Source organism: Ambystoma mexicanum, chromosome 11 (genome assembly GCF_040938575.1).
Source record: "Ambystoma mexicanum isolate Mex_15411 chromosome 11, UKY_AmexF1_1, whole genome shotgun sequence".
In the NCBI taxonomy this organism is placed as follows: domain Eukaryota; kingdom Metazoa; phylum Chordata; class Amphibia; order Caudata; family Ambystomatidae; genus Ambystoma; species Ambystoma mexicanum.
The window spans coordinates 755,762,701-755,787,707 of NC_090934.1; the positions used below are offsets into that span (position 1 = coordinate 755,762,701).

Below are 25,007 nucleotides of genomic sequence, written 5' to 3' on the forward strand. Positions count from 1 at the left end.
TACATGCACATGTAGACACGAGATATAACACAAGGCAAAGTACAAAGGGATGTTCCAGCCTCATGGCCTGAGAAAGTGGGGTGGTGACTTTTAATTGAAGGAAGAATGTTCCATGGGCATTTCTCCCCTACTCTACATCTGACACATATCTTGACGACCTGTCAAGTGTCCATGGTTGGTTAGTAAAGAAACAACCTATCAAAATCCTTGATGTCACACTGCTCATGAAGTAATATGCCAGCAAACCACTTGTCGTATAGATGGTGTGTTTTAACCTTTATTAATACATGGGTGGTTCCAGGTGGAGCCAACATATACTTGTAACGCAATTAAATGTTTTAACCCCTATGGAATCTATATGTAGCTAAACCTACTAACCTATCCCCATTCCCCATATGTTTTGTGAACTGATATCATGTTGTGATGTCATTTATGACATGTTTTTAATATTTAGTCAACTGTTTTTGATTAACACGTTGAGATCAATGAGATTTCAATGCATGTATGCTGGCCGGGCATTGTCTTGGTGTGAATATAGCTGGATTTTGCTGTGCACTTTGTCTACTGCGTCATTGAGTCTGGTTTGGACTGATTCTGATTCCTCTGGGTCTATTTGGGATTTTGATCCCCCCTTATTTCAGAGCTCTAGGAGGAATGTATTGCCACACTCTATATCTGTGGTGTCAGGGTGCCACTTTACCCTTTCTAATTTACATTAAAAGCAGTGTTTGTGTCTGTGTGTGGGTACATGGCAATATAAGTTTTCTACTTTAATTAATAATTTCATGAATACTTATGAATTTTCTGTCACTACTAAAGTCACTCTAGTGCGTAGCCATGATACATTCAGAGTAAATGCCACCTGCGCCATTTCCTCTTTCTACTTATTTTAGAATGAGAAGCCTGCGTCTTGGGTACCCGTCTCTTCTTCTTCTTGCCACTCCACCAGTCTATCATCTTCACCAATTCTACACAACTGCCTAGACGCCATCAGCAGGGGCGCATATGAACCGTATCCACATCACAGCTGGCCCCACTGTAAGGGAGTGGAGAGGCTGCAGCATACATTCTTGCACCAGCCCTGACTCTGCGCTCTCAGGACCTGAATACCCTCCTAGGGTCAATCACCTGATTATAAATCATTTATCTGAGAACTCACGGTTAACTGCCACCACCACATATTTCTGGTCCAGACGTGGACTGCCACAGCATATGCACATGTATGTATCATGTCGCGATCTTCCAATGGACATGCACCTTTTACACACACCCTGGCTGGGTCTTCAGAAATAAACAATATACAAATGGACACGTTTTCATATTGTTAAGTATGATTAATTGGCATCAGAAATTAAACACACATATATATATATATATATAAATATACATATATATTTGAATGCTGACGTGTTTTTATATCAAACGTTGATTTTGTGTTAGGCTTTTTTCCTCAGTATTAGAATGCCAGCAAGTCTGTATTTATTGAACTCACCCTTCCAAAACGGAAGAATAGCTACAGCCCCCGTTGCCTCCATGTAGGCGAGGAGGCTGAGGGACAGAGAGCAGCCATCTTTACGTCGTAGATACGGTAGCACCGGGGCCACGCCGATAAGACACCAGTGGTCTGAAACAGGACGCGTCAACGTCCTGTTGAGGCCCAGTGGCGGCTTATCGCCGGCCGTGCATTACATCCACTGCGCCAGTGCTCGCTGGCGCTGCCGCGGCAGCCATTCTGAAGACAGATCCAAGCGGGAAAACATGGACACCTCAGGTTTACATTATTTTCTATAGTTACATGCAAAATAAAATAGCATCACTGTTGATGGTGAAAACTAAAAGCATGCAAGCTGTAGACATCTGTAAGCAGTATTCTGTTTGCTATTTGAGACTATTCAGTACAGTAAACCATGGAAAGCCACATGTGTGTAATTCAGCCTGATGATAACAAGTAGAACCGTTGGGTGTGGAAGGGGTGAAAGCCGTAGGTCTGATGTCCAATAAATGTTAACCGCGTACGTTCATTTCCTCACGATGTTTGGTCAAACCATTATGCTGAATGCTTTCCTGCAGGTCCTTCGCCAGTGTTTCCACTGCCGGCCGATGAGGAAGAGAGAAAGGAGAGCTGTGACGTCATGCCCAACATTTCGGACGTGCTGCTGCGGAAGCTACGCGTGAACAAATCGCTACCTGGAAGGTATGCACAGAGAAACGTCCTGTAATGGCGCCAGGGGGAAAGGGAGGAGCGCAAGTATCACCGCATTCACACACACACACAGTTTGCGTTTAAATTGTTTACTGTATGAACGACTTTTTAATTGGACACATTTTGGGATCTCTTGTATAATATACCTACCCAGTGCAGCATAGAAGAACTTTTCGGTCCAATATTGTTACTGAATAGATACGGAATGTGAATGATATTGTTGTGAGCAGGAATGATCTTAACAGTGATAATTATGTATTGTTTCTCAGAAAAATGACTTAAAGTGGACATTAATTCCAGTTGTTCTGAGGCGAATAATTGTGCAAACAGGTAACAGTGGCAGTCACTGCAAACAATGGGTCGTCACATGCTCATAAGTAGGTTCCAAAGAAGTAGCAATAACGTGACCAGATGTTCCGCCAGACAGTGCCCAGACAGGGCCCCAGGAGAAACACTGTTTCCCCCACCCGTTACCCACCATTGCAGGAGGAAAATCTCCACACCTGTATCGCTATTCAGCACTTTCCAGAAACATGACACACCATGGCGTGTGTGCCTTTGCCTCCCTATGCTGCCTTATGTAAAAAGAAAGACCTGCAAAACTCCAAGACAGCAAACCAGAAGCACTTATCAAAAAAGGAACAGATCCGCAAAAAGGTTCACAAACTACGCATAGTTAAAATCCAACTTTTTAAATAAAATGCATCCTAAAGGTACACGGAACGAAAACGCACTTATATGAAGTATAGCAACAATAAAGTGTTTTAGTATAAGACCATGTTAAGTATAGGTCCACATGGTTGTTTTGTGTTTAATTAACAACATATAAATGTTACATATTGCACAACATTCTTTTGAGATAGTGCACAAAAAAGCAAAGTTGATTTTTTTTGCCATTTAAATAGATTACCTGATGGTCAAATAAAGTGCATGTCAGCAACTAGATCCAGTAGTAGACAACTCAGATGTCCCACCCTTTCTATAGTTAGCCTCTGTTGCCTCATGCTTTTCAAATAAAGACATAGGGCCTCATTATAGATTTTCCGGTGTCACATTAACATGCCGGTTATACCGTTTACTGGCACGCTACCGAACCAGCAAAGTACACATTTGGTGGTGGGTTGGCTGGATTTACCTGCAGCTCCGAGCTGCTGGTAATTCCAGTACCCCACCACCAAAATAATTACGGTATTACTGGCATCGGTTATACCGGCAATTCCCCCCATAGAGTCCAATGTGACTCTATGGAATGGGGAATACCCACCCTTACCGGCAGACCAAGTGTCTTAACGGTAATACCATTTGGTTGTATTCCCCCAGATTTACCTGCGGAATACCACCAAACATATGAGGCCAATCAATTCCAGTTGACTATTTCCAAATGACTTCCATGGATCCAGTTGCTCACAGATGGGTGTCTGTACACTTGACTTTCTATCAAGAAAGGTCCAGGGATAATATTATTTAATCAGGAAATTCCATTATTAAAACCCATATGTTACAATTGGATCCAGGACAAGCAAAGTGAGACGTCCCATTCTTGATGTAATTATTTTCTGCTATAGCACACTTTTCACCTGAAGGCAGGGTACTCTTGTGCAGATTCCAATTGACAATTTCCAAATGGTTTATACTGGATCCAATTGGTCACTGATGAGTGTTTGTACAACACCTGAAGTCTCATCAAGAAAGGTCCTGCAATAGGCAGGCAGAAAAAAAAGAAAGGTCCTGCAATGATTTTATTTTTTGAGGTGAACTCCATTATTAAAACCCATATTACAGCTGGATCCAATAAAAAAAAAAACAATTGAGTATTCCACCTTTGTTGCAATTATTCTTTGCTGGCTTCCGCTTTCCCGTGAAGGCAGGGTGACCTTATATAAATTCCAATTCACTAAACATGAATGGTTTACACTGATTGAGTTGCTGAAAGAGGTGTGTCTGTACATCCCCTGAATTCCTTTCAGGGAAGGTCCATGGATGATTTTATTTGATAAGGTTAATTCAACTATGAAGCCTATATGTAACAACTGTATCCAGTAGAAACGACTTCTCAGATCTCAATTGAACCTTTCAGAAGCATGAGCTACTCACAGCTTAAGTGGAACGACTTGCAATATTTCACCCTTGCCGTAACGACTTACCACTGCAAAAATACACTTTACACGGTTCCATGAATCAGGGTTTGTGTCGGCAGTGCAAAGTCACTTTTCAGCAGTGCAAATTCACTTTGAACCAGGAAAATATTCCATGAATCGGGCCCTATGTATGCTTTACAGTATTTAGATTGCGTAAAAACACAGTTAGTGAATAATGCAGTGCTGGACTGAAAATGGGGAGAATACAGAGAGAGAAGCACAAGGAGAGCTGGAGGCTTACCATTTCCCAGCTGTGCAGTGATGTCATGTTGGGTTATTTTGGGCTATAACACAGCCACCTGGCCTATTTTGGGCTACTTTTTACAGATCTGGATTTTCTTGTCTTCCTGTGGCTGCCTTTTTACCCCCACCCCCATTATGTGTGTGGGTTGGGGGTTTTGGGCTATTTTGGACTACTTTTGATGAGTCATTACGAGGGTGCTTTGTTATTCAGGTGTTTTGCCCCCAACCAACTACATCACCCACCCTGCCCCCACTCTCTATACCCTCACACACTCACCCACCCCTAGCCACCCTCCCCTCACTCCCTCTAACCCCATCAACCCACTCTGTCTACCCCCACCCACCCTACCCCAACTCTCTCTATCCCCACCCGACCTCTCTATACCTCCACCCATCCACCCTACCCCCATTATCTACAACCCCCCACCGTCCCACTCTCTCTATCCACACTGCCCCAACTCTTTCTACACTCAATAACCCACCCACCCTACCCCCACCCTCTCTACACCTACCCACCCCACTCTCTTTTCCCCCACCCACCCACTCCACTCTCTTTTCCCCCACCCAACCACCCACCAACCCCATTATGTGTGCAGGTTGGGTTTTGTGTCGGCTATTTTGGGCTACTTGTGACCAGTCCTCCCGAAGATGCTTTGTTCTTCATGCTTTGTGCCACAGCAAACCGCCCACCCACCATACCCCCACTCTCTCTAAACCCATCCAACCTACCCCACTATCTCTAGCCCCGCCCACCCTATCCCCATTCCCTCAACATACCCCCACTCTCTCTAAACCCATCCAACCTACCCCACTATCTCTAGCCCCACCCACCCTATCCCCATTCCCTCAACATACCCCCACTCTCTCTACCCCTACCCACACTACCCCCACTTTCTCTACTGACACCACCCCACTCTTCCTACAAACACCCACCCACCCTATATCCATGCTCTCTACACCTATGCCCCACTCTCTCAACACCCACCCTAGCCCCACTCTCTATACCTCCACACCCCCATTCTCTACCCCTCTCATCTTTCCCTCACACTCTCACTTTATTTCTTATCCTCTCATGCTCAACCTTTCTCGCTTATATTTCATGTTGCTCATCATCAATGGTGCCTGTTCTCAATGGCTTCTCCCCTTGCTCTATTCTGCTTCTCATTCTCTTGCACACCTGCACCCCTTATCGCATCCTCCTTTGAAACTTTGCACTCTCCTATGTAGCTCTTCTTAAGGTGGTCACTGCTTTATGCACTGACAATGTTGGCACTTAAGTGCACTGAGATACAAAGATAGAAGGTGACTTCACCTGAATCACACCATAGAGATAATCCGGGGGATCCTGCTTCCAAATGATATACCTGAGCAGACAAGAATTTAACAATTTAACATAAATGTGTATAGTAACAAAATAAAATAGTAATTCATATCAAATGGCCCAGCCAAATATTTATTGTGAATTGGGTAGAAATTATTTCCATTACCTTCATTGTTTAAACTGGGGACAGGATTCAACATATAATACATCTTTTTTTGCACTCATATTTATTCAAATTGGCAAGATAACGACAATCTTCAAGGTATACAAAAACATAATGCCTATCGACTTACATCAGCATCGAGTGGTTATTGGAGCTATGGGTTAAATGTTGAAATGTATTTTCTAAAACCAGTTTCTATTACATTTTACAGCTAAATTGCCATAATACATGCCAACAAATCACTAATGGAGTTGTTGTTAAATCATTGCTATATCGAATGGATCATGACAGCAGCCAAATGTAACGAAAACCGAACAATAAAACATAAAAAACTCGACATAAGTAAACCTTTGACAACCATGTAACGGTATCCACACGGTGAACATGTAGTACTTAAGTGATCTTACATCTCATGTGAGGGCAGACACATAGTAGTAATACAGATGGGGAGTAGAGAATGCTCCACATCAAAGATAATGTCATGTGTCAGTGTTCCAATTACCTCTCAAGTCATTTAAGAGCCCCCCCTCAAACCTATGTATACATCAAGACAGCTGCTTGGATTCTATAAATAAGCAGTTCAAAAGAGGCAGCAAGCGCCATTTTGTCCATTAGTGGTTGATAAGTAAGACAAGTGGATCATTTCTCGAACATTCTTAAAATGATTTAGCAGTGGGTAAAGCTATCCTAATCCCTCATGCATTAAGATCACTCTGATGCATCTCATCATGTTCCCGCCTGTTACTTTATCAATGATGTGACCAGTAGCTGCATAAGGGACAAGGCCATATAACAGGAATAGTACTGGCTTCAAGCCTCCATATCTCCAGCACTTGTCATAAAAATGTCGACCTGTACTGTATAGTCTATGTGGTGACCAATGACAATCAATAAGTATTTTAAATTGTAGAAATTGGGTTTGCAAGTCTCTGAATCCTTCAGTATGCATTTAAGAATTATGTTCTATTGGGAATCAGTAAACCCATGATTCAGACCCATTTTCCATTTGAAACAAACAGGGGAGGATAATTTGTCATGACATACAGTGTATACAACTTTAGGGCATGGATTGGAAACAACATGACTACCACCATCCTACATATTAAGAAAGGCTATAATTATACAAGACGATCTAATTTACTTTTTCACACACACTTTCCATTGTATATATTTAAATAATTGATTACCAGTTAGAGCGAGAAGTTGTTTTAAATAATCAAATGAGAGTATTTTGCCATCATATCAAATATCCCCTATACACTGTTTTCCAGAGAGAAGCCAAACCTGCCTTTAAATATATCCCAGCCAATTTATAATTTCCAATTGTGACTTAAGGGAGCTCCTAGTTGTTACAGGAAGTGCACATGTACATATTTCTGGAGCTTTATTCAATTTTGAGAAATAGCAAATGTAATTGTTTGGGTTAGTAAGCAAGCCTTATTACCTTAAAGCAGAGCTTCGGTGGAAGAACCACGGTGCAATGCCTGTTTGTTTGGTGCCCATTCAGGAGGGTGCATGTGATCAAAGAAAACTTTTGCCAAGGATTTATCTGAGAAATAAGGTAATAACGTTCAGTGTTCTGGAGTTTTAAACCCCCAGTTTGTTACCCTGCATTTAATGTGTAAATACGTAATATTTTCAAGTATGCTAATCTTTTATTACTCTCTGTCAATAAATGCTATGGGGACCAAATCAGCCGAATACTAAAGGTGCAAATACAATCAGGCATTATTGTCATTTTTATAATTCGTACATTTTCTCACATGGAAAGATTATGTTTTTGACACCTTTCCAAGTTAGGGAGTGCTGATTTCTAAAGTGAGTCTAGATTGTCCGAGCACACAACAATAAAACCATGTGATAGCCTAATGTTCAAGTTCTGAAGGCATGTAGGTAACCATTTGAAATTGTAATCTGCAATATCTGCTGCAGTTGTGCTTATAGAAATAGGTAGGGGCTCACATTGTAGCAAGTTAATTCTACAGCCCAACACTGAAAAATCAATGTCTTCATCAATGCCCCTATCAATTTATTGGGTACACTGAATATCAGCATGATGTCGTCATGAGTAGATAACAATATTGAATGTATACCTTCTGCTATGGGTATGCCTTAAATTCCAGAATTAATTTTATCACAATGCACAAAGATTCCAAAAAATGGTGTTGGGGACAATGGACAACCCTGTCTCGTCCTCATTCTGATGAAAAATTATTATTCAATGTGCCCTTTTCAAATGATCTGGGCAAGGGATTCACAAATAAAAGGCATATTTTATGTAGGAAACATCTAAAAGACCGAATTTAAACAACGTTCTGAATAAATAGTCGCATGCGACCATGTAGAATGCTTTCTCAGCATCTAAGGACAGGGCGATTTTAGGTATTTTGCTAGATTTCTCCTTACAAACTATATGCAGTCATTTTCTAATGTTATAACTTGGTGATCTACTAGGGTTGAAGCCTACCTGGGCCCCATGAATTGGAGATGCAGTATGTGGTCACAAGCAGGTGGCGACAATTTTTGCATACGTTTTCATGTCCCAATTAAATAGGGAAGTGGGGTGAAAATTAGAACACATTGTTGGTTCACTACCTGGTTTAAGAAGTACAGCGATTATTATCCTATTAAATTTCTCCACAGAACCTTTTTTCCTCAAGTTCTTGATATACCTTTACTAAGGGCATGTTCTTAATGGCGGCCATAACTCAATTTCTGTTATAGGGGAAGCCAATGCCGCTCCATCTGATGTATTCAGAGTAGGAATTGTGAGGGCATTCATAAATGTATCCTCAAGCCCATCTGAAAGATCTGTCTTAGATGTATATAGAGCCTCATAAAACTTTGCAGAAGTATTGCTTATACTTACTTTCTCGCCTTGTTCATAATGTTTTTTATCAGAAGTGGAAGAGGGCATACTCTGCCTTTTTGATAAAAAAATCTCTTTTTTAGTTCTGTTAATAAAAATAAAGTGGGGGTTGCTAAATACATTTGGTTAAGTGTCTTGTTTCTATCTTTTAATGCAGCTTGAACTATACCATTTGCTCTCTTATAGTTTGAGGCATCTTTCAACATGTAAACTCTCATAGATGCCCTAACAGATGCCCATAAGATATGTGAGGACTGTACACAGTGTTCAATAACCTTTAAATAATCTCTAATCGCATTTCGTGAATCCGTTTTTAGTGAGGGATATCAATAGATGCAACTGGCTTATTATTGATATTTATAAGTTGCACAATCGAGAACTTAATTACTATTCAGTACTGGGTTTCTGACAGTTGAGAAATGGCGTCAAGAGCTTTTAGAATGATGTACATGCATGATAATGTCTGTTTTTCTCCTTTTTGTGTTCTTTGTGTTCTTTTTGATTTCTCTCTTATTTATTCTTGTTTCCTCCATTTTGTTAAGCAGTTGACTTCCAATGTAACGTGTCTTTTTAAAATTAAAATAAAAGTAAAAAAAAAAGATATGCTCATTGGAACAGTTCTGTGGAAGCATTGTGCAGATTCAAAGTGTAGCCATTGCTAGACTGGGCACATGCAATATAGGACTTCTGAGATCCTGAGGCAAGGTATTTCGTAACATTCCCAACCATAAAACACTCAAATGACTACAAACCTGCTCACATTTGGAAACTTGCTAAACACCTGCTAAACGTCACTTGTGAAATGCCATTCAAACACAGCACCAACAACAACCAACGTAATATAACCAGGCCTGTGCATTATGATGCAATGCTTCTCTATCGGTGACTGCAAAGAGAGTACAGCACACCTGGTTCCATCTCCAGCCCCACTTCTTTTCACCACACTGTACGCTGACATGCTGTCCCATGTAAAAACTACTACCGTCTTCTGATATCTGTTTCTGTTGACATTCACTAACACCGTATCTTGTCTATTAACTAATATACAGCACAACAGCATCAAGCATGTGGTCATAGCACTTAATAAATAAGCCTTATAGACCGATCTAAGAGCCATGGTCATTGGATAATTACTTGCCCCCAGGTTATTGTCAGATGTAAAGCTGAAGGCTGTATGTTTGAGGAGGTTCATGTCCCCTCATTCCACCCCAGTTTTATGAGATTATTTGCACCCTTATTTAGACCCTTGTCTCATTTCTTCATGGCCCCTGATAGACAGCAAACAACTAGGGTCCAAAGAAACAAACAGCCCCAATGTAAAATGGCGGCTGAGCAAATGACACTCAGCAGCTGCAGCAAGGGGAAAAAGACTATTTCAAGATGGCCACAGTCTAAAAGACCCTGTTTGACCAACAAAGGTACAGCTCTTTCGCTTTTCTTCTGCATAGTGAGGTGGCTGATGACGTGAGTAGCTAAGTAGTCTTTCAGCATGTCCGGAGAGATAAGCTTGGGCGTGGGGATTTGAGCTTGAAAGCTTTGACACAAGCATGTGTATGAGTGATGTAAAATGGAATTAGGCACCAATGGCGGGGGAGAATTAGAATGATGAGATGCTGCCTAAACCACACGTTGTAGAACACATTACAATCATTTTGACTGGCTTAGCGTCGATCTATAACATCTGCTGTGTGTGCTAATAAACAATTGATTAAGTGAATTAATAATCTAGCCCCAGCAAATAGTTATTATGCATTGTTATTAAGCAACTGACTTTGTCGAATCCAGTACACCAGTAGAATACAAGACAAGAATCCCAGGATACCCTACAAACTAAGACCACTGGTGTCAAATCATGTGACAACCCTTTTTCAATTGTAGTCTATAATTCATATTATTTTCGGTGAAGTGGTTTCTAAAGAATCTGGAAGGTAAATAAACATATCTGACACTGATCTACAATTACAGGAGATATGCATACATCTTACCAACCCTCTCTCTTTGTTTAATTTCAGTGCACCTCCTTTAACAGAGAAAGAAGTGGAGGTGAGTCTCCTTCTCAGATATTCCTGACTTTCATTGTGTTATGGCCTCAGCTGCTTTGTGTGATTTCCTATGTTACATGTTGTTTCCAGGCATTGCCAGGCAGCAGTAAGAGGAATTCATAATATGCTTTCTATCAGATATGATACAGTGCTACTCATTTCAAATGTGCATTTTTAATAATTTCTTTTGGGCTGGTGGTGGGGAGAGATGCTAAAGGCATTACACACTCTAACTAAGTTTGAACTTCAGTTGCACACGTCTCGTGGACAGAGTTTTAGTATTTATGAGACAGGGTTCACCAGATTGCTTGAGCTAAAGCGGAGTGAATCCAGCAGGAGGCTATAGGGTCTTTGAGATCCCACACAACACAATTCAAATCATCTAGAGATAAAGAGCTGACAAAACCAATCATGAAAAGAAGGAGAATTAATGACTAGGCAATATTTTCCAGAACAATAATGTCCTTATTGGACACTAACCAACGAAAGTTTGATGTTGAAGCCTTACAAATAAAGTGTCGTTGGGGGGGCATTGAAGCCAGTGGGCAGTGTACACATGTGGAGAAAGGACAATGAATCAGTTGAAGACCTTTAGGACTCAGCAGGCTAGCAAAATAACTGGCTAATGGCAAAGGGTAGGCCTGTGGGAAAATGTTCCTTTCTGTTTAAGTTTATTTTACCAGGAAAATATCCCACAAGAGTGATGTGGGAACTGCAGGTCTCCAGAGAAGGTACGAGGGCACTGGTTCAACGTGGCCATTGCTGCTGGTAATGCTGATTAAGAGGAGCATGGACTTCCCTCTTAGTGAAAGCTGGTGAAATGGGTCTTTCTTTAGATTATGTAATGGTATGTTACTGGGCATTTGTAGAGCGCCTTTCACCATTGGCATGGTCTCAACATGCTGTGGGTTGAACACCTTCTGGGACCAAAGTCCAAGTAAATGCACATAGCAGAGTGATAAATAGTGTTTGTGTGCACTCTGTATGTGTGCAGCTTGACTGCATTTTCCGTGGTGGGTGGCTGCATTCTAATGCTGGAAGCAGTGTGCGGGTTATGTGAGATAGGTAGTATGTGTGCAGCTAGGCCAAATTATCACGGTCGGGGGTAGGTACATTCTAGTGGAGATGTTGTTAGTATGTGAGATTATGTGTGCAGCTATGCTGATTTATCGTGGGGGATAGCTGCGTTCTCAAGGTCATTGCGGTGTGCAAGGTGGTGTATAGTTATGTACGCAGCTAGGTCAAATGAATCGTGGGCGAAAGGTGCTGAGCGGAGAGTTAAGGTAGTGGGAGGTATGTGTGAGTATCCGTGGGGTTGGAGGGACATGAGTGAGGCACAAAATGACAAAGGTGTTAAAAGTAAAAGTCAGTTGAGACAACCTCTCAACCCGTTTTTTACCATCTGTACCATGATGCAACCAATTTCCTAGATAGAGCCGAGAAACTGGCCACGAAACCCTCTGCCAATGTCTCCCTGATCTGTGCAGGAAAACCACCAGGGTCTCGGTGTCTCAGTATGAGGCGGGCAGAGAAGCATGAATCCCCATGGATCCATGCCTGCTTTTCTTACCTGTAAAAAAGTGGATGGAATTTAAGGGGATTCATTGCAGTTCTGGTTGGCGAGCATGTATATGGCAGCCAACATTGCTGCTATTTGGGGTAGAAACAAGAATTCCGTGAATTTTTACCGCCCTCTGGAAAAGGCTCAAAATCCCTCAATGTTGGATGAATCACTTCTACCATTCTAGATAGACAATTGTACATCCTTTAATACTTAATACTGATAACTCAGTCACCTGTTGCCCGGGGATTTTCTTGCCAATGGGATCTGATCAGAGGTCATTCTTCTCCTCGCAGTGATTGTTGTCTTCAGGGGGCTGTTGGTTTTCCTAGTCATCTAGTTTCAACATTTTCTCCATGCACTGAACATGTAGCAGCGGGCACAAAATGCACTGCCACCATACACCTACTGCATATATGTGTTACCATACTGTTTGAACCTGCAGAAAAGATGATCCAATTCTTCTTTGTGAAGGTGAACAGGGTCAGCATTTCAATTTCGGATTTGGAGCAGGCCTATCATGCCAAACATGTAAGATAATATTTAGAGTGGGACGCAATCAAGCATGTGAATGCTTTCATGAGCATCTGAAACTCATGGTGTTTCTTGAAGTCATATACATGTGGGACACAGAAGAAACTTAAATCAGAAGAGCTGAATGATTTTGGGGATTTTGCAAATTAGTACCTGGCGGGGGTGTGGCTTAAACCTCCCAGCCAATGAGGAGGCTCTGAGCGCGTGCATTACCATACAGGCCTGTAACTAGGGGCCCGGGCCATTACCTGAAGCAGTAAAGCCACCCCAGCTCGGGGCTTATTGCTTAACTGAAAACAGACCACGGGTTATTCAGCATCTGAAATGTCACATCTATGTGATTTGTGGCCTCGCACACAATGAGCCAATGTGCAGGGTCGGGCTGGGACAGGAAATAGGCCTGGACACCCAAAAAAAAGTGGCCCACTCCTCGCCTCAGAAAAGTGGCCCACTCCTCAAAAAAAGTGGCCCTCAAACCATCATCCGAGAATCGCGTCAATTCACGACTTTACAGAAAATGCTACTTATGGAGGGTTCATGTGTCTGTTACATTACAAAACAACTAATAAAATAACATAACTTTGCATACAGTTCAGTGACATGGTCCACATCTACGAGGTGCAGAAGTGGCATGAACCAACCACCCCTAGTGCGGTTTTGGGACCTGCTGCAAGTCGATGCTTGTACAGGGCTCCGCAACCACAGCAGGGAATGAGGGTTCGGGTGACGATGGTTGGATAGGAAGGGGGAAGTAGGGAAACCGGAATGAGAACGTGGTCCTCTATTCCTGAATATTGCTGCCTCCAGGGATGTCTTGCCTGGAGACATCCAAGCAGCTAAATGTGTATATCTGTTGTTATAAACCAACTAAATGTGTTTGCTGTGAAAGCATCCACCTTAACACTAACTACAGTGATTCACATCTTAACCCAGATCTTATGGTTGGGTGTGTTTTAACAATTCACCCACAGCAAATTATAATAAATACAAAAGAGATCATGTACAAAATAATCCAACAAAATTCAATCCAACACTTGATTATCACTCAAGTAGGAATCTGTGAATGTATCCACCAATGCTGCATCAATTAGGTATTTTTCCAGAACAAGACATCACGTTCATTTTTAGAATAACCCTCAAGCATGTTTCCGACTGCTACAAATAATCAAAGCCTCATACCACAAACAATTCCCCTACCAAACACATTCAGTCCAATGCAATAATTCAACCTGCATTGGGAAAGCCAGCAGTTTGGGGTTTTGTGTTGGTATGCGAAAGCTATTTGCCAGTCATTGCCATAACAGTATTACAGGCATATAAGATGTTAGCAGCTGGGAAATTGTGTAATTAGCAGTACGTGGCAAATACCTATTGAACACCTACACGCAAGCCACAACTGTTGGCTTTGTCATGCTTGTTTTTATCAGGACTTCAGTGCAAGGGCAGATAGAAACCATGTGGCTCAAGGCACACCTGGTTAAAACATTGTTTGTATACCATGAGCTCATTTACATCTGCAATTATGCCATTATCTCTCAGCAGACTGCTTAGAAATAACACTGGCAGGTCAAAGTTAGATGTTGCTATCTAACCAGAGCTAGTTTGAAGAGATCCCAGTAGGATGTGTTTTGTGCAGTCAGGGGCTGGTAATGGGTGGAGTGACCATAGGGATTAGCATGGCCATGGGCAGAAAATAGGGAGGCAAATAACCAAACACACACAAGCTGTGTATTACTTCTAGATGTCTATGTTTTGCCATATATCATATTTATGTGCACAGTCATACATTCCATAAAAAATGTTGAATACAGTACACCATGTGTATCCATTGCCATGTGTAGATGCCTAGGCAGAGCATGCAGGTATGTCCTTGGTAGTGGGTTTTGGAAATTTGAACGAGAATATTGTACATAACATCCCCAACAAAAACACGGTTTAATGTAAAATTACACAATTCTAACACAAGACTATGTTACACCTCCCAGTTCTCCACGTGTTCATTCGCAGCTGAAAGCTGCTACCGCTGATGAAAAAAACAACCATATATTCCCCAGTGTTGTGACTCCGTCCCACACGGGATCCCTGGAGAAGACTGAATTTTCTCCGGAGGGAAATGTTTGTTTAATTAAGAAATTTAAATGATATTATTCTGGATGTTGGCACCCTTCCATGAAATTAATCGCGCAGTACCTTACCAGGGGACACTTAATCATCATAGAAAAAACAGGAATGGACTGTACATCCCGAGTAGGGGTCCACGCCAATAAGTGAAGCAGTGATAAGATGTCTTGCTGAGGTCGGAAAAAATGAACTTTCTTCCCTTTTCAGCTGTCCAGCAGGAGGGCATTATTAAGGAATGCGTTCCCTGGCTCTGTTGTAGGCTTTTAGAAAATACTCCCCTTATAGGTAAACTGCCTCCCGCAGGATTAATACACATATCCAGATTAAAACAACATTTCACCATTGTCAAAACACATTTTACAATGCATCCCACTCGCTGATGTTACTGAATGTATTATTTGAAACATTGCCAATGGTCCCATTATGTGCATACATGTATTACACTGAGGAAACATAGCATTTCACAATAGGGCTGATGTGAGGGCACGTGCGTTTGTGTCTCAAAATGTTGTTCACTCGCTTTTTAGCCATTGGCGCTCTGTAATTCACTGTTGGCGAGTAAGCAATGCTACGCTGTGCGCACGGGGAGAACTGGCGAGTGATGCTTGTCCATCAGCTATGTATTTTCTAAACGGGTTACAGCTCCATAACACACAGACTTCCACGTCACAGACACACACATACATACATACATACATACACAAACACACACAAACACACACACACACAAACATAAGCACCATGTCACCTGTAAAGTACAAATGCTACGGACACACTAAACACTGTGCTGAAATATCGCTTTCTGGCAGAAAGGTCAGGGCATGATCCTAAAACTAGCAGGTAAACCTAACAAAGGCATGACACCCACGTTCCACCTTCCACGGGATTTGAACAGTGTCAGCACATTGGTTTTGAAACAAGTAAGAGTAAGGGCGAATTTCAATTCAAGCCACACAAAGACTACCTCCAGCTCCAGGCTCCCTGCTCCCACAAGAAACCGCTCCGCACTGACCCGGAACCTGCCTGGCATCTCGCGAACAGCGGCGCGGGACTCCTTCCTCATTGCTCAGGATACTTAACTCTTGCATGCCTGGAGTGAATGAAACGCGGGGCTCATAGGCAGGTAGCAGCAGGTGCCTTCACTGCATAAGCTTGACGTCGGTCTGCTGTGCAGCAGTGGGAGGCGCAGGTGCCGGCTTTGGGCTACATCAAAGGTGCCACAGGCCGACGGAGGAACTGAAGCAATTTGCAAATTGCAACTTGCAAATATGGACGGCCTGCCCAGGACTCATATTACAATGCGCTGGGAGCGGGCTGGGCTGAGGCAGCTCCGGCCCCGCCCAGCCCCTCCGCTCCAAGTGTTTTTGTAAAAAAAAAAGTAACTCTTGTGTGTCTAAGTAAGTTCACCTGGCCGCTGGCAACATGGTGTCTCTCTCTGCAGAGCAATGCAACACAAAGCGGCTCTCTGCAGACCGGCCCAGGAGTGCTTCAAAAACTGGCCCTCGCGCCTCCCAAGTCATTTCGCATTGGCCACGGGCCGAGGGCCCTGTCCGACCCTGCCAATGTGACAAGTCCTTTGACTTCATAGTTCGATTCCTTGAATTGACACCACAAGAGAAGCACTCATGAAATATCAGTATTCATTGCAAATTAGCATTAAATGTGCGGCAGAATGTTACCCTAAAAATTTGAATTTCACGTCACGCATAAAGGCAATTCAGTGAGTTGTGATGCAAGCCTTATTTCTTCAGCCAGACCGTCCAGAACGCCACAAGACCACGGCCAATGACGCAGTATCGACCTGTTTTCTTCAGGTCTCAGCAGAGAGTTGATGATTATTCTCCCTCCTCGCCTCAAGCTCGCCTTCTTTGCCACTGGGTGAGTTCTAAATGTGTGTGTTGATCTGCATCACTGGCCACCAAAAGCACTCTTCTGAATGTAACGGATGCTTCTAGGGTTTGCCCTCACTAGGCAGCCATACCAGTCTGTAAGACCGCAACTCGGCATGGAATCAGCACAGGATCCACCTTAGCTGTTCTTCATGTGAGTCAACTGGTTAGAATGTATTATTTTTTGTATAGCAATTACAAGGCCATTTAAAAGTGCCCAGGATCTCTGAGGCCCGAGGGAATAATAATATTAAAGTCTAGGCTGTGTATGCACCAAGGGACACATGCGTTTTCAACGCACTCCTGAACGTTACACTATTGGGTTTAAGTATCAGATATGGTGGGATTGGGTTCCAAAGGAAAGCACCTTGGAGTAACAGAGGAGCAATATTAGCACCACAAACATTGAAGGACTAAAGTTACTTCACCCTCAATATTCTTTATTGTATGTCACAGACAATATTGTTTCCCTGTCTAAACCTCCAGAGGTTTCCCTGATGGGTTCCCTTTGTTATACTAGGGGAGTCCGTGTCCCGCTCTGGACTTGTAATCTTTGATTCAGAGCTTTTCAGCTTAATTATCAGGTTGGATAGCTCACAAGGTAAGTGCTCACTTCAGACATAGGACAAAAGCCTGCCATTTGCAAGTTTGAATCCCAGCAGGCCCAACTCAGCCCGTCAACCTTTCTCACCACAAAATCGGTGTAAATGATCTGCCCGGGACGTGATGGCAGAGGCATCTTTACTAATTCCCCTAGAGGAGAATGGCGAGTCGTCTTTGACTGTAGACACGTCAGGCAGGATCCCACGTATTCTCTGACATCTTTCCTCAAGAAGGCCACCAGAAATATCGTAACACTAGTGCTTGAGTATTTGCGATGCCCCGATGTTCAGCAGTCTTGGAATCATGGCACATACTCAAGACGTCCTTCTGTAGAGACTTGGTAGGAACAAAAGGTCTGTGACCATAGAAGTAACACCTGTCCTCTTTCGTCAAGGCAAGCTGGGTGGACCGCGAGAGCTGTTGCTTTATCAATGATCCAGAATACTGCTTTAGGTGTGTCAGGAAGTCTGTAACAACTTGTAGTACCATCGCAGCCCGGGGAAATATGGGTTTGGATCTGAACTGATCATTGGGGTTTGGTTCCTTTCTGGACAGCGCATTAGCCCGCAGGTTATTTCTCCAAGGTATGAATGAGAACTTGATCCTTAACGGAGAAAAGAAATGTGCCCATCGGGCCTGACGACTGTTACAGGTTTGAGCATACTGAAGAACCCGTAGTTTGTGATGATCTGTCCGGACCTTCACTGGATGTTTGGCCCCTAACAATAGGTGACGCCACTCCTCAAATGATCGTTTGATGGCCAAGAGTTCTTTCTCCAGAATCGTGTAGTTTAGTTCAGCTGGCAAGAGCGTTTGGGACAGGTATGCCACCGGGCGCTCCAGTCCCTGGTAATCTATTTGGAGCAACACTGCTCCTAGTGCGTACTGTGAAGCATCTGTCTCAACTATGAATTTGTGATTTTGGTCGGGAGTCATCAGAACTGGGGCTGTGGTGAAGAGCTTCTTGAGTTTTACAAAGGCCTGTTGAGTAGTAAGAGACCATGAAAAGGGTACACCTTTCTTAAGTAAAGTCGTCAACGGCTGCGTGAGAGTCGAGAAGTGTGCTAAGAATCGCCGATAGAAATTAGCAAACTCCACAAACCGTTGGATGTCTTTAATGGAGGTGGGTGTTGGCCAGTTCTGAACGGCGAAAACCTCAGGATCCATAACTATCCCCTCGGCGGACAATACATAACCCAAATAAATCACTTGCGACTGATGAAAGGTACACTTATCTATTTTGCAGTACAGGTGATTCTGTTGTAGTCTCCGAAGACCTTCACCATCATGTTTTTCATGTTCTTGGATGGATAAAGAGAAGACAAGGATGTCCTCCAAGCAAATTATAACATAATGTAGAAGAATGTCTGCGAACAGATGGTCCATAAACCGTTGAAAAACAGCTGGGGCGTTGGAAAGGCCAAAAGGCATCACCCGATACTGATAATGTCCAAAAGGAGTACGGAAAGCTGTCTTCCACTTGCCGCCATATCTGACACGATTGAGGTGATATGCCCCTCTAAGGTCTAGTTTAGTATATATCCTGGCCCCTTTGACCGCCTCCAGGATATCAGGTATTAGCGGGATGGGGTATTTATCTCAGACTGTGATTTTGTTCAGTCCGCGAAAGTCAATAAACGGACATAGTTCCGAGGTATTCTTTTTCTGAATAAAGAACAAAGATGCCGCTGCTGGGGAGGTGGATTTGGTGATGGGACCATTATTTAGGTTAGATTGTAATACTCCCGAAGAACTTCCTTTTCCATGGCTGACAGGATGTACATCCTTCCGAATGGTAAGGGCTGGTCTGGTGTCAAATCAATGGCGCAATCGTCCCTTCTCTGAGAAGGTAGTTCAGTGTATTCAGATGTGGGCATGACTGCCTGCTATTGTTGATAGATTTCCGGAAGGCCAGATATCTGGTTGAGTATAGTTACTACTGGGGGATTCAAGGAAGAAGTGGCTGATTCCGCAGGTACCGTTCCATGACCACTGATACAATATGCTAAGCAATATTCAGACCCCAGAAGGAATGACCCTGCGGTCCAATTTATGAAGGGGTTGTAACGTTTCAACCAGGGTAACCCCAGGATCACTGGATGGTGGGCGGCCTGTATAATGTCCAAAGTGAGAACCTCCTTGTGGGAGGAGATCGACATCAACAATGGGCAGGTCTGATCCGTAATTGGTCCTGAGACCAAAGGGCTTCCATCCACGCTCTCCACGGGGATGGACACCATTTTGGTTGAACGGGGAACACCATGTGTGGCATCCCAATGATCGTCAATAAAGTTCCCAGCCGCTCTGCTATCGATAAGTGCGGGATGTCTTGTAACATGCGCTCCCCAATGGCGAAGGACACTTTAAGCACCAGCATGTTGGTATCCGTAGGACTGGTACACAGGGAAGAGTGTGACTTGGAGGAGGAACCTTTATCTGGCAAAGGATCCTGAACCGTGGTTCATCTTATGGTCGGGCATTGGCATTTCCCGGCCGCCTATGCGGGGCAATAGGGCATTCTTGTACTGAATGGGTGTTGGCTCCACAGTACATGCAGAGTCCCAAGGTCCATCTGCGAACACGTTCTTCAGGTGACAACGGACCCCTGGCTGCTGCCCCCAACTGCACAGGCTCTTCTGAGGAACTCGACCGACTCACTGTGGTGGAGTCAGTGGGATGTCTGGTGGTCCTTCCCTTCCTTCTTTCAGTCTGTCGCTCTTTCATGCGATAATCAATTTGGATGACCAGAGCAATAAACTCAGTTAGGGAGTGAGAACATGCCACTCGGGAGACCTCATCCTTGAGGTCCTATGACAATCCCCTTCTAAATATGGTGACTTGTGCATCATCAGACCAAGTGGTCTAAGTCGCCATTTGTTTAAACTTTGTGATGTACGCAAGGATATCCTGGTTTCCTTGCTTGATATCCAGGAGATGTTCCTGGTAGGCCACAAGGATTTCCTGTCATCCAAACAAACTTCGTATGCTGTTACAGAATTCAGTGTGCGAATCTAGAATAGGGTTGTTAGAAGTAACCAAAGGCGTTGACCAGGCGAGCGTAGGACCTGTCATCTGCAACATCATATACCCCACACGGTCTCTATCTGTGTGAAAATAGGCACCTTTGAATGTGAATTGTATGGCATAGGAATCCAGGAATTCTTTCACCCTGTGTGGGTTCCCGTCGAATTGACCTCCCGGCAACGGACCTGGTGGGACTTCAGAGCAATGCGGGGTATGGCTTGCTTGCTGCTGATGTTGCCTCAAGGAAGCATTCTGAGGCTCTACACTAAACCGGGCGTTGCTATCTGTTATGCTTCAATATACCTTTAAACATAAGAGCTCAAAGAAGACCCAGAAGACCACCTACCTGTGGTTATGGGGACCGCTGCAGGACCTAGCTGACAGTAGGAATTTTCCTGAAAACCCCTCTGTGGCCCTGCTTAAAGGCTTGAACACTGAGAGGTCCTCAGGGAAACCCTCATGGGGAGAAAACCCTGTGGAGTGCTGCTTGGGTGCGTTGACTCCAGTGGCTCAGGATGGGCAGTGACAAACTCCAGAATCCCTTGTTGTTGTAATGGCTATCGCGTGGTGCTTCTTGGCTTTAGCTATGAAATACAGGAAGAGGTTGTTTAGAGCAAGGGATCCGGTGGTTGGTCCCCGAATAATATTTCCCCTGAGGTTGTCTGTATCTTGCCCCTGATAGGTAAGGCTGACCCCGTTCTGTGAAAATGACTCGAACGGGGAGTCGAGCAGGATAGATGATGACAGAGCTAAACAAGAAATATGAGTATGTAAAGAGAAGGAAGAAACCAGCAGGTAACCGGGCAGGATGCGGATTGATTTCTTACTGATAGCCAGTGTGGGCGCGGCCCCTGGGAAATCCTGTCTTCTGGAAATTGTAGTACCAAGGGTCCCCGCTGTCTGACCGAGCGTTCACCTGTGGGCAGAGAATTGGAAATGATTATGTTTAGGCACGAGGGTACGAAGGGGGTACGCTTGCTGATCCTAACGATCATGACCTACCGTGGGGTTGAGAGGTGTAACTCGTCACAGCGGGTGAGCCGCGGCGACAGTGAAAAAGGTGTCTGCTTCCCGTTTCGGATGCTGGTAAAGTAGGATAGGGTCTGAGGAGAAGGCAAAGGCAGGGTTAAAGTGAGGGAAAGTTAGCACTTGTCAGAGATACGGAAGTAAGAACCTATGAGAACTTACGAAGTGTGACTGCAGTCTACCCGGATATGCTGTGCAGGATAGGGGTGTGGCTACCCCTGGAAGCACCACAGAGCAAAAATCTAGACTGCTACTGCGGCAGTAGGAGGCTGGACTGGAAAACAGCTGTTGCGTTGAGGAGGTGAGACAACCATCATAGGTGTTTAGTGCCTTTAAAAATAATATTGATTCACCCTCAATGTTATTTCCAGCGATTATATCACATACAACCACATTAGACTAGGGAAGAGGATACCATGTGAAATTGGGGATTTGGGGTGGTCTGGGAAGCCAGTTACAGTTCAAACATTTGCAGATTATCAGTGGAAAATCGCAGGCATGGGTAGTTAATTGCCGCTATAAGTGTAGTTCATTGCCATTATTGGGGGAATATCAGTGGAATCCTGCTAGAATTGGGGGAGGGTGAAAATAAAAAGGACATTTTGCACCTTCAGTGATCACATCTACTAGGCAGGCGGTAATGGGTCTCTGTGCCACAGGCCATGGCCAAAGACCATAGCTAGTTGACCACAAAAAAACGTATTAGTGCAACATGTACAGTGGCCACGGCCCTTCAGGCATGGCTAGTGGGCTCCAAAGAAACATATAACATATTGGTGCAACATGCACAGTGGACACAGCCAAAGGTCATGGCCAAAGGCCAGGTTCTAGTGGGCCCGAAAGAAACCCATTGGTGTAACAAATACAGTGGCCAAGGCCTAATGCCATGGCTAGTGGGCCCCAAAGAAACTATAGTATAACAAAATCCTTGATATTACATGAAAAAACCTTAGTTAACCAAGAGTATTCAGAATTAACATAAAAAAAACATAGCAACACAACCTTTGAAATTCAGTGAAAAAACTTTGTTAAGAGAGAATTAAGGTGATCAGATTTAATGCAGCAAAACCTTTGAAATTCAGCATTTGAAGCAAGTTCACCTTAACTTTGCGCCTCATGTTGCACAGCGTATGACCCAACTATGGCATCAGAGTGACATCACAGATTAAGGCCATTGCAAGTGGGCCCCTAAGAAACCTATTGGTGCAACATGTACGTCTGAAGGCCATGACTACTGGGCCCCAAAGAAACTTATTGGTGCAACAAGTACAGTGGTGAAGGGCAAAGGCCATGGGTAGTGGACTCCCAAAAAACAATAGTATAATAAAAACCTTGAAATTCCATGAGAAAACATTAGCTAAGAGAGAGTTCAAGTGATCAGATTTAACACGAAAAAAACATAGCAATAAAACCTTTGAAATTCAGTGAAAAAGCCTTTAGTAAGAGAGAATTAGGCTAATCAGATTGAACGCACTTGCATGTGAAGCAAGTCCACAATAACGTTGTGCCCCAGGTTACGCAGTGTATGACCACAATGATGGCATCATAGATGACATCACTGATGAAGGACATGGCAATTGGGACCCACAGAAACCTGTTGGTGCAAAATGTAGGGTTGTGGCCACTGGGCCCGAAACAAACCTATTGGTGCAACATGTACAGAGGGCACAGCTGATGGCCATGCCTAGTGATATGATATGATAGGTTATTTATAACGCGCTTAATACCCAGAGGTTTCTAAGCGCGGACCCAGGGATCGAACCTGTGTTGCTCCGTGTCTTCTTGTTTCCAAGTCGAGCACGCTGCCGCTGAGCTATCCTCCTGGGCCCCAGAAACCTATTGGTGGCCAGTGGCCAGGGCTAGAGGGCCCCAAAAGTAACTTATTGGAGCAAAATGTAAAGTGGCCAAGGCCAAAGACCATGTCTAGCGGGCCTCAAAGAAACGTATTGGTGCAACATGTATAGTGTCCACGCCCAATGCCATGGCTAGTGGGCCCTTAAGTAATGTATTGGTGCAACATCCCGGGAGGATAGGTCAGGGGCAACGTGCGCGCCTTGGAAGCAAGATGACACAAAGCAACGCAGGTTCGATCCCCGGGTCCGCGCTTAGAAACCTACGGGTGTTTAAGCGCGTTATAAATACGCAACTAAGACAAATACGCAATTACATAACAATTCCTGTAACAGCGCCTCGATGCCCGCGGGCTGTGTGAGCGCTTTAAAAATGTAACAATAAATAAAACAATTTAAAAAACATGTGCGGTGGCCAAGACCTAAGGCCAGGGCTAGTGGGCCCCAACAAAACTATAGTATAACAAAACCCTTGAAATTTTGTTATGCCAACAGTGTGGCTATACACTGCAAAGCACAGGGCGCAACGTTAAGTTTGACTTGCTTGAAATACGAGTGCTAAATCTCAAGGGTTTTGCGTTAACTCTGATCACCTTAACTCTCTCTTAACAAAGGTTTTTTCACTGAATATATAGATAGAGCGAATAATCCATCATTAATCCTTTTTCCTCACACCACGTCCAAAAGGAGATAGCAGCACACAGTACGTTGCACATCCTCCTGTGTGCGCAGAATGTGGCAGATCATTTGCATGTTGGGCTTCACCATATGCTGATTGTTCAAAACATTAAACCTCCCTCATTACTACTAGCAAATTAAACCAGTCCAGCATAATGTGATTGCAAATGAGTAAAAACAGATAAAAAATTAAGCGGTTTATTCGATTGTGACATTTAGCACCTTGAATCGTAAGTGTGGCCTACATAATTATACACAGGAAATAATCTAATGAAATGCCATCTCAGCGGAAAACAAACTTTCACACAAGTTTTACTTACACCCTATGCATGTTTGCCTACCCCTTTGTGCATGACAGGAGTGAGGCTTGCACATAACTGTGGACTAAGGTGACAGTGAACCATGAAGTTAGACTGCATTACCACTCATTGCCATGATTACCATAACCCAGGTCCTATTTCTCTGGTCCACTGGCTTGCCATTGCTACCAGGCCAGAGTGGGGAGCACTACCACACCTTACTCCTACCCTCTTCTCAGATCAGCCAAAAAGGGGGACAAGGTCAGTTCACCTTTGAAAGAAGGTGCCTGCTGCTCCTGCCCAGCCCACCAGAAGTCAGAGGTCATGTTAGATAGAGCAACCTGCTGTAGCACTGAGAACCGGAGTCAGCTGACCTGAGACTACTGTTCAGTTTTGGCCCTGGGGTGAGGCTTTTGTGTAGCAGCGTGGCAGCCCCAATGGGA

General features: G+C 43.7%; 1 protein-coding gene across 3 annotated transcripts in view; it reads left to right on the forward strand.

Annotated features, from left to right (window-relative positions):
• The window catches only part of IRAG1 (inositol 1,4,5-triphosphate receptor associated 1), a 1,278,759-nt gene that overhangs the window by 968,993 nt on the left and 284,759 nt on the right, over positions 1 to 25,007 (forward strand). For all 3 annotated transcript variants that reach the window (XM_069623652.1, XM_069623654.1, XM_069623653.1), the window contains 2 exons: positions 2,071 to 2,194; positions 10,950 to 10,980. In XM_069623652.1, the coding sequence (XP_069479753.1) occupies positions 2,071 to 2,194; positions 10,950 to 10,980 (155 nt within the window). The remainder of the gene's footprint in view (positions 1 to 2,070; positions 2,195 to 10,949; positions 10,981 to 25,007) is intronic.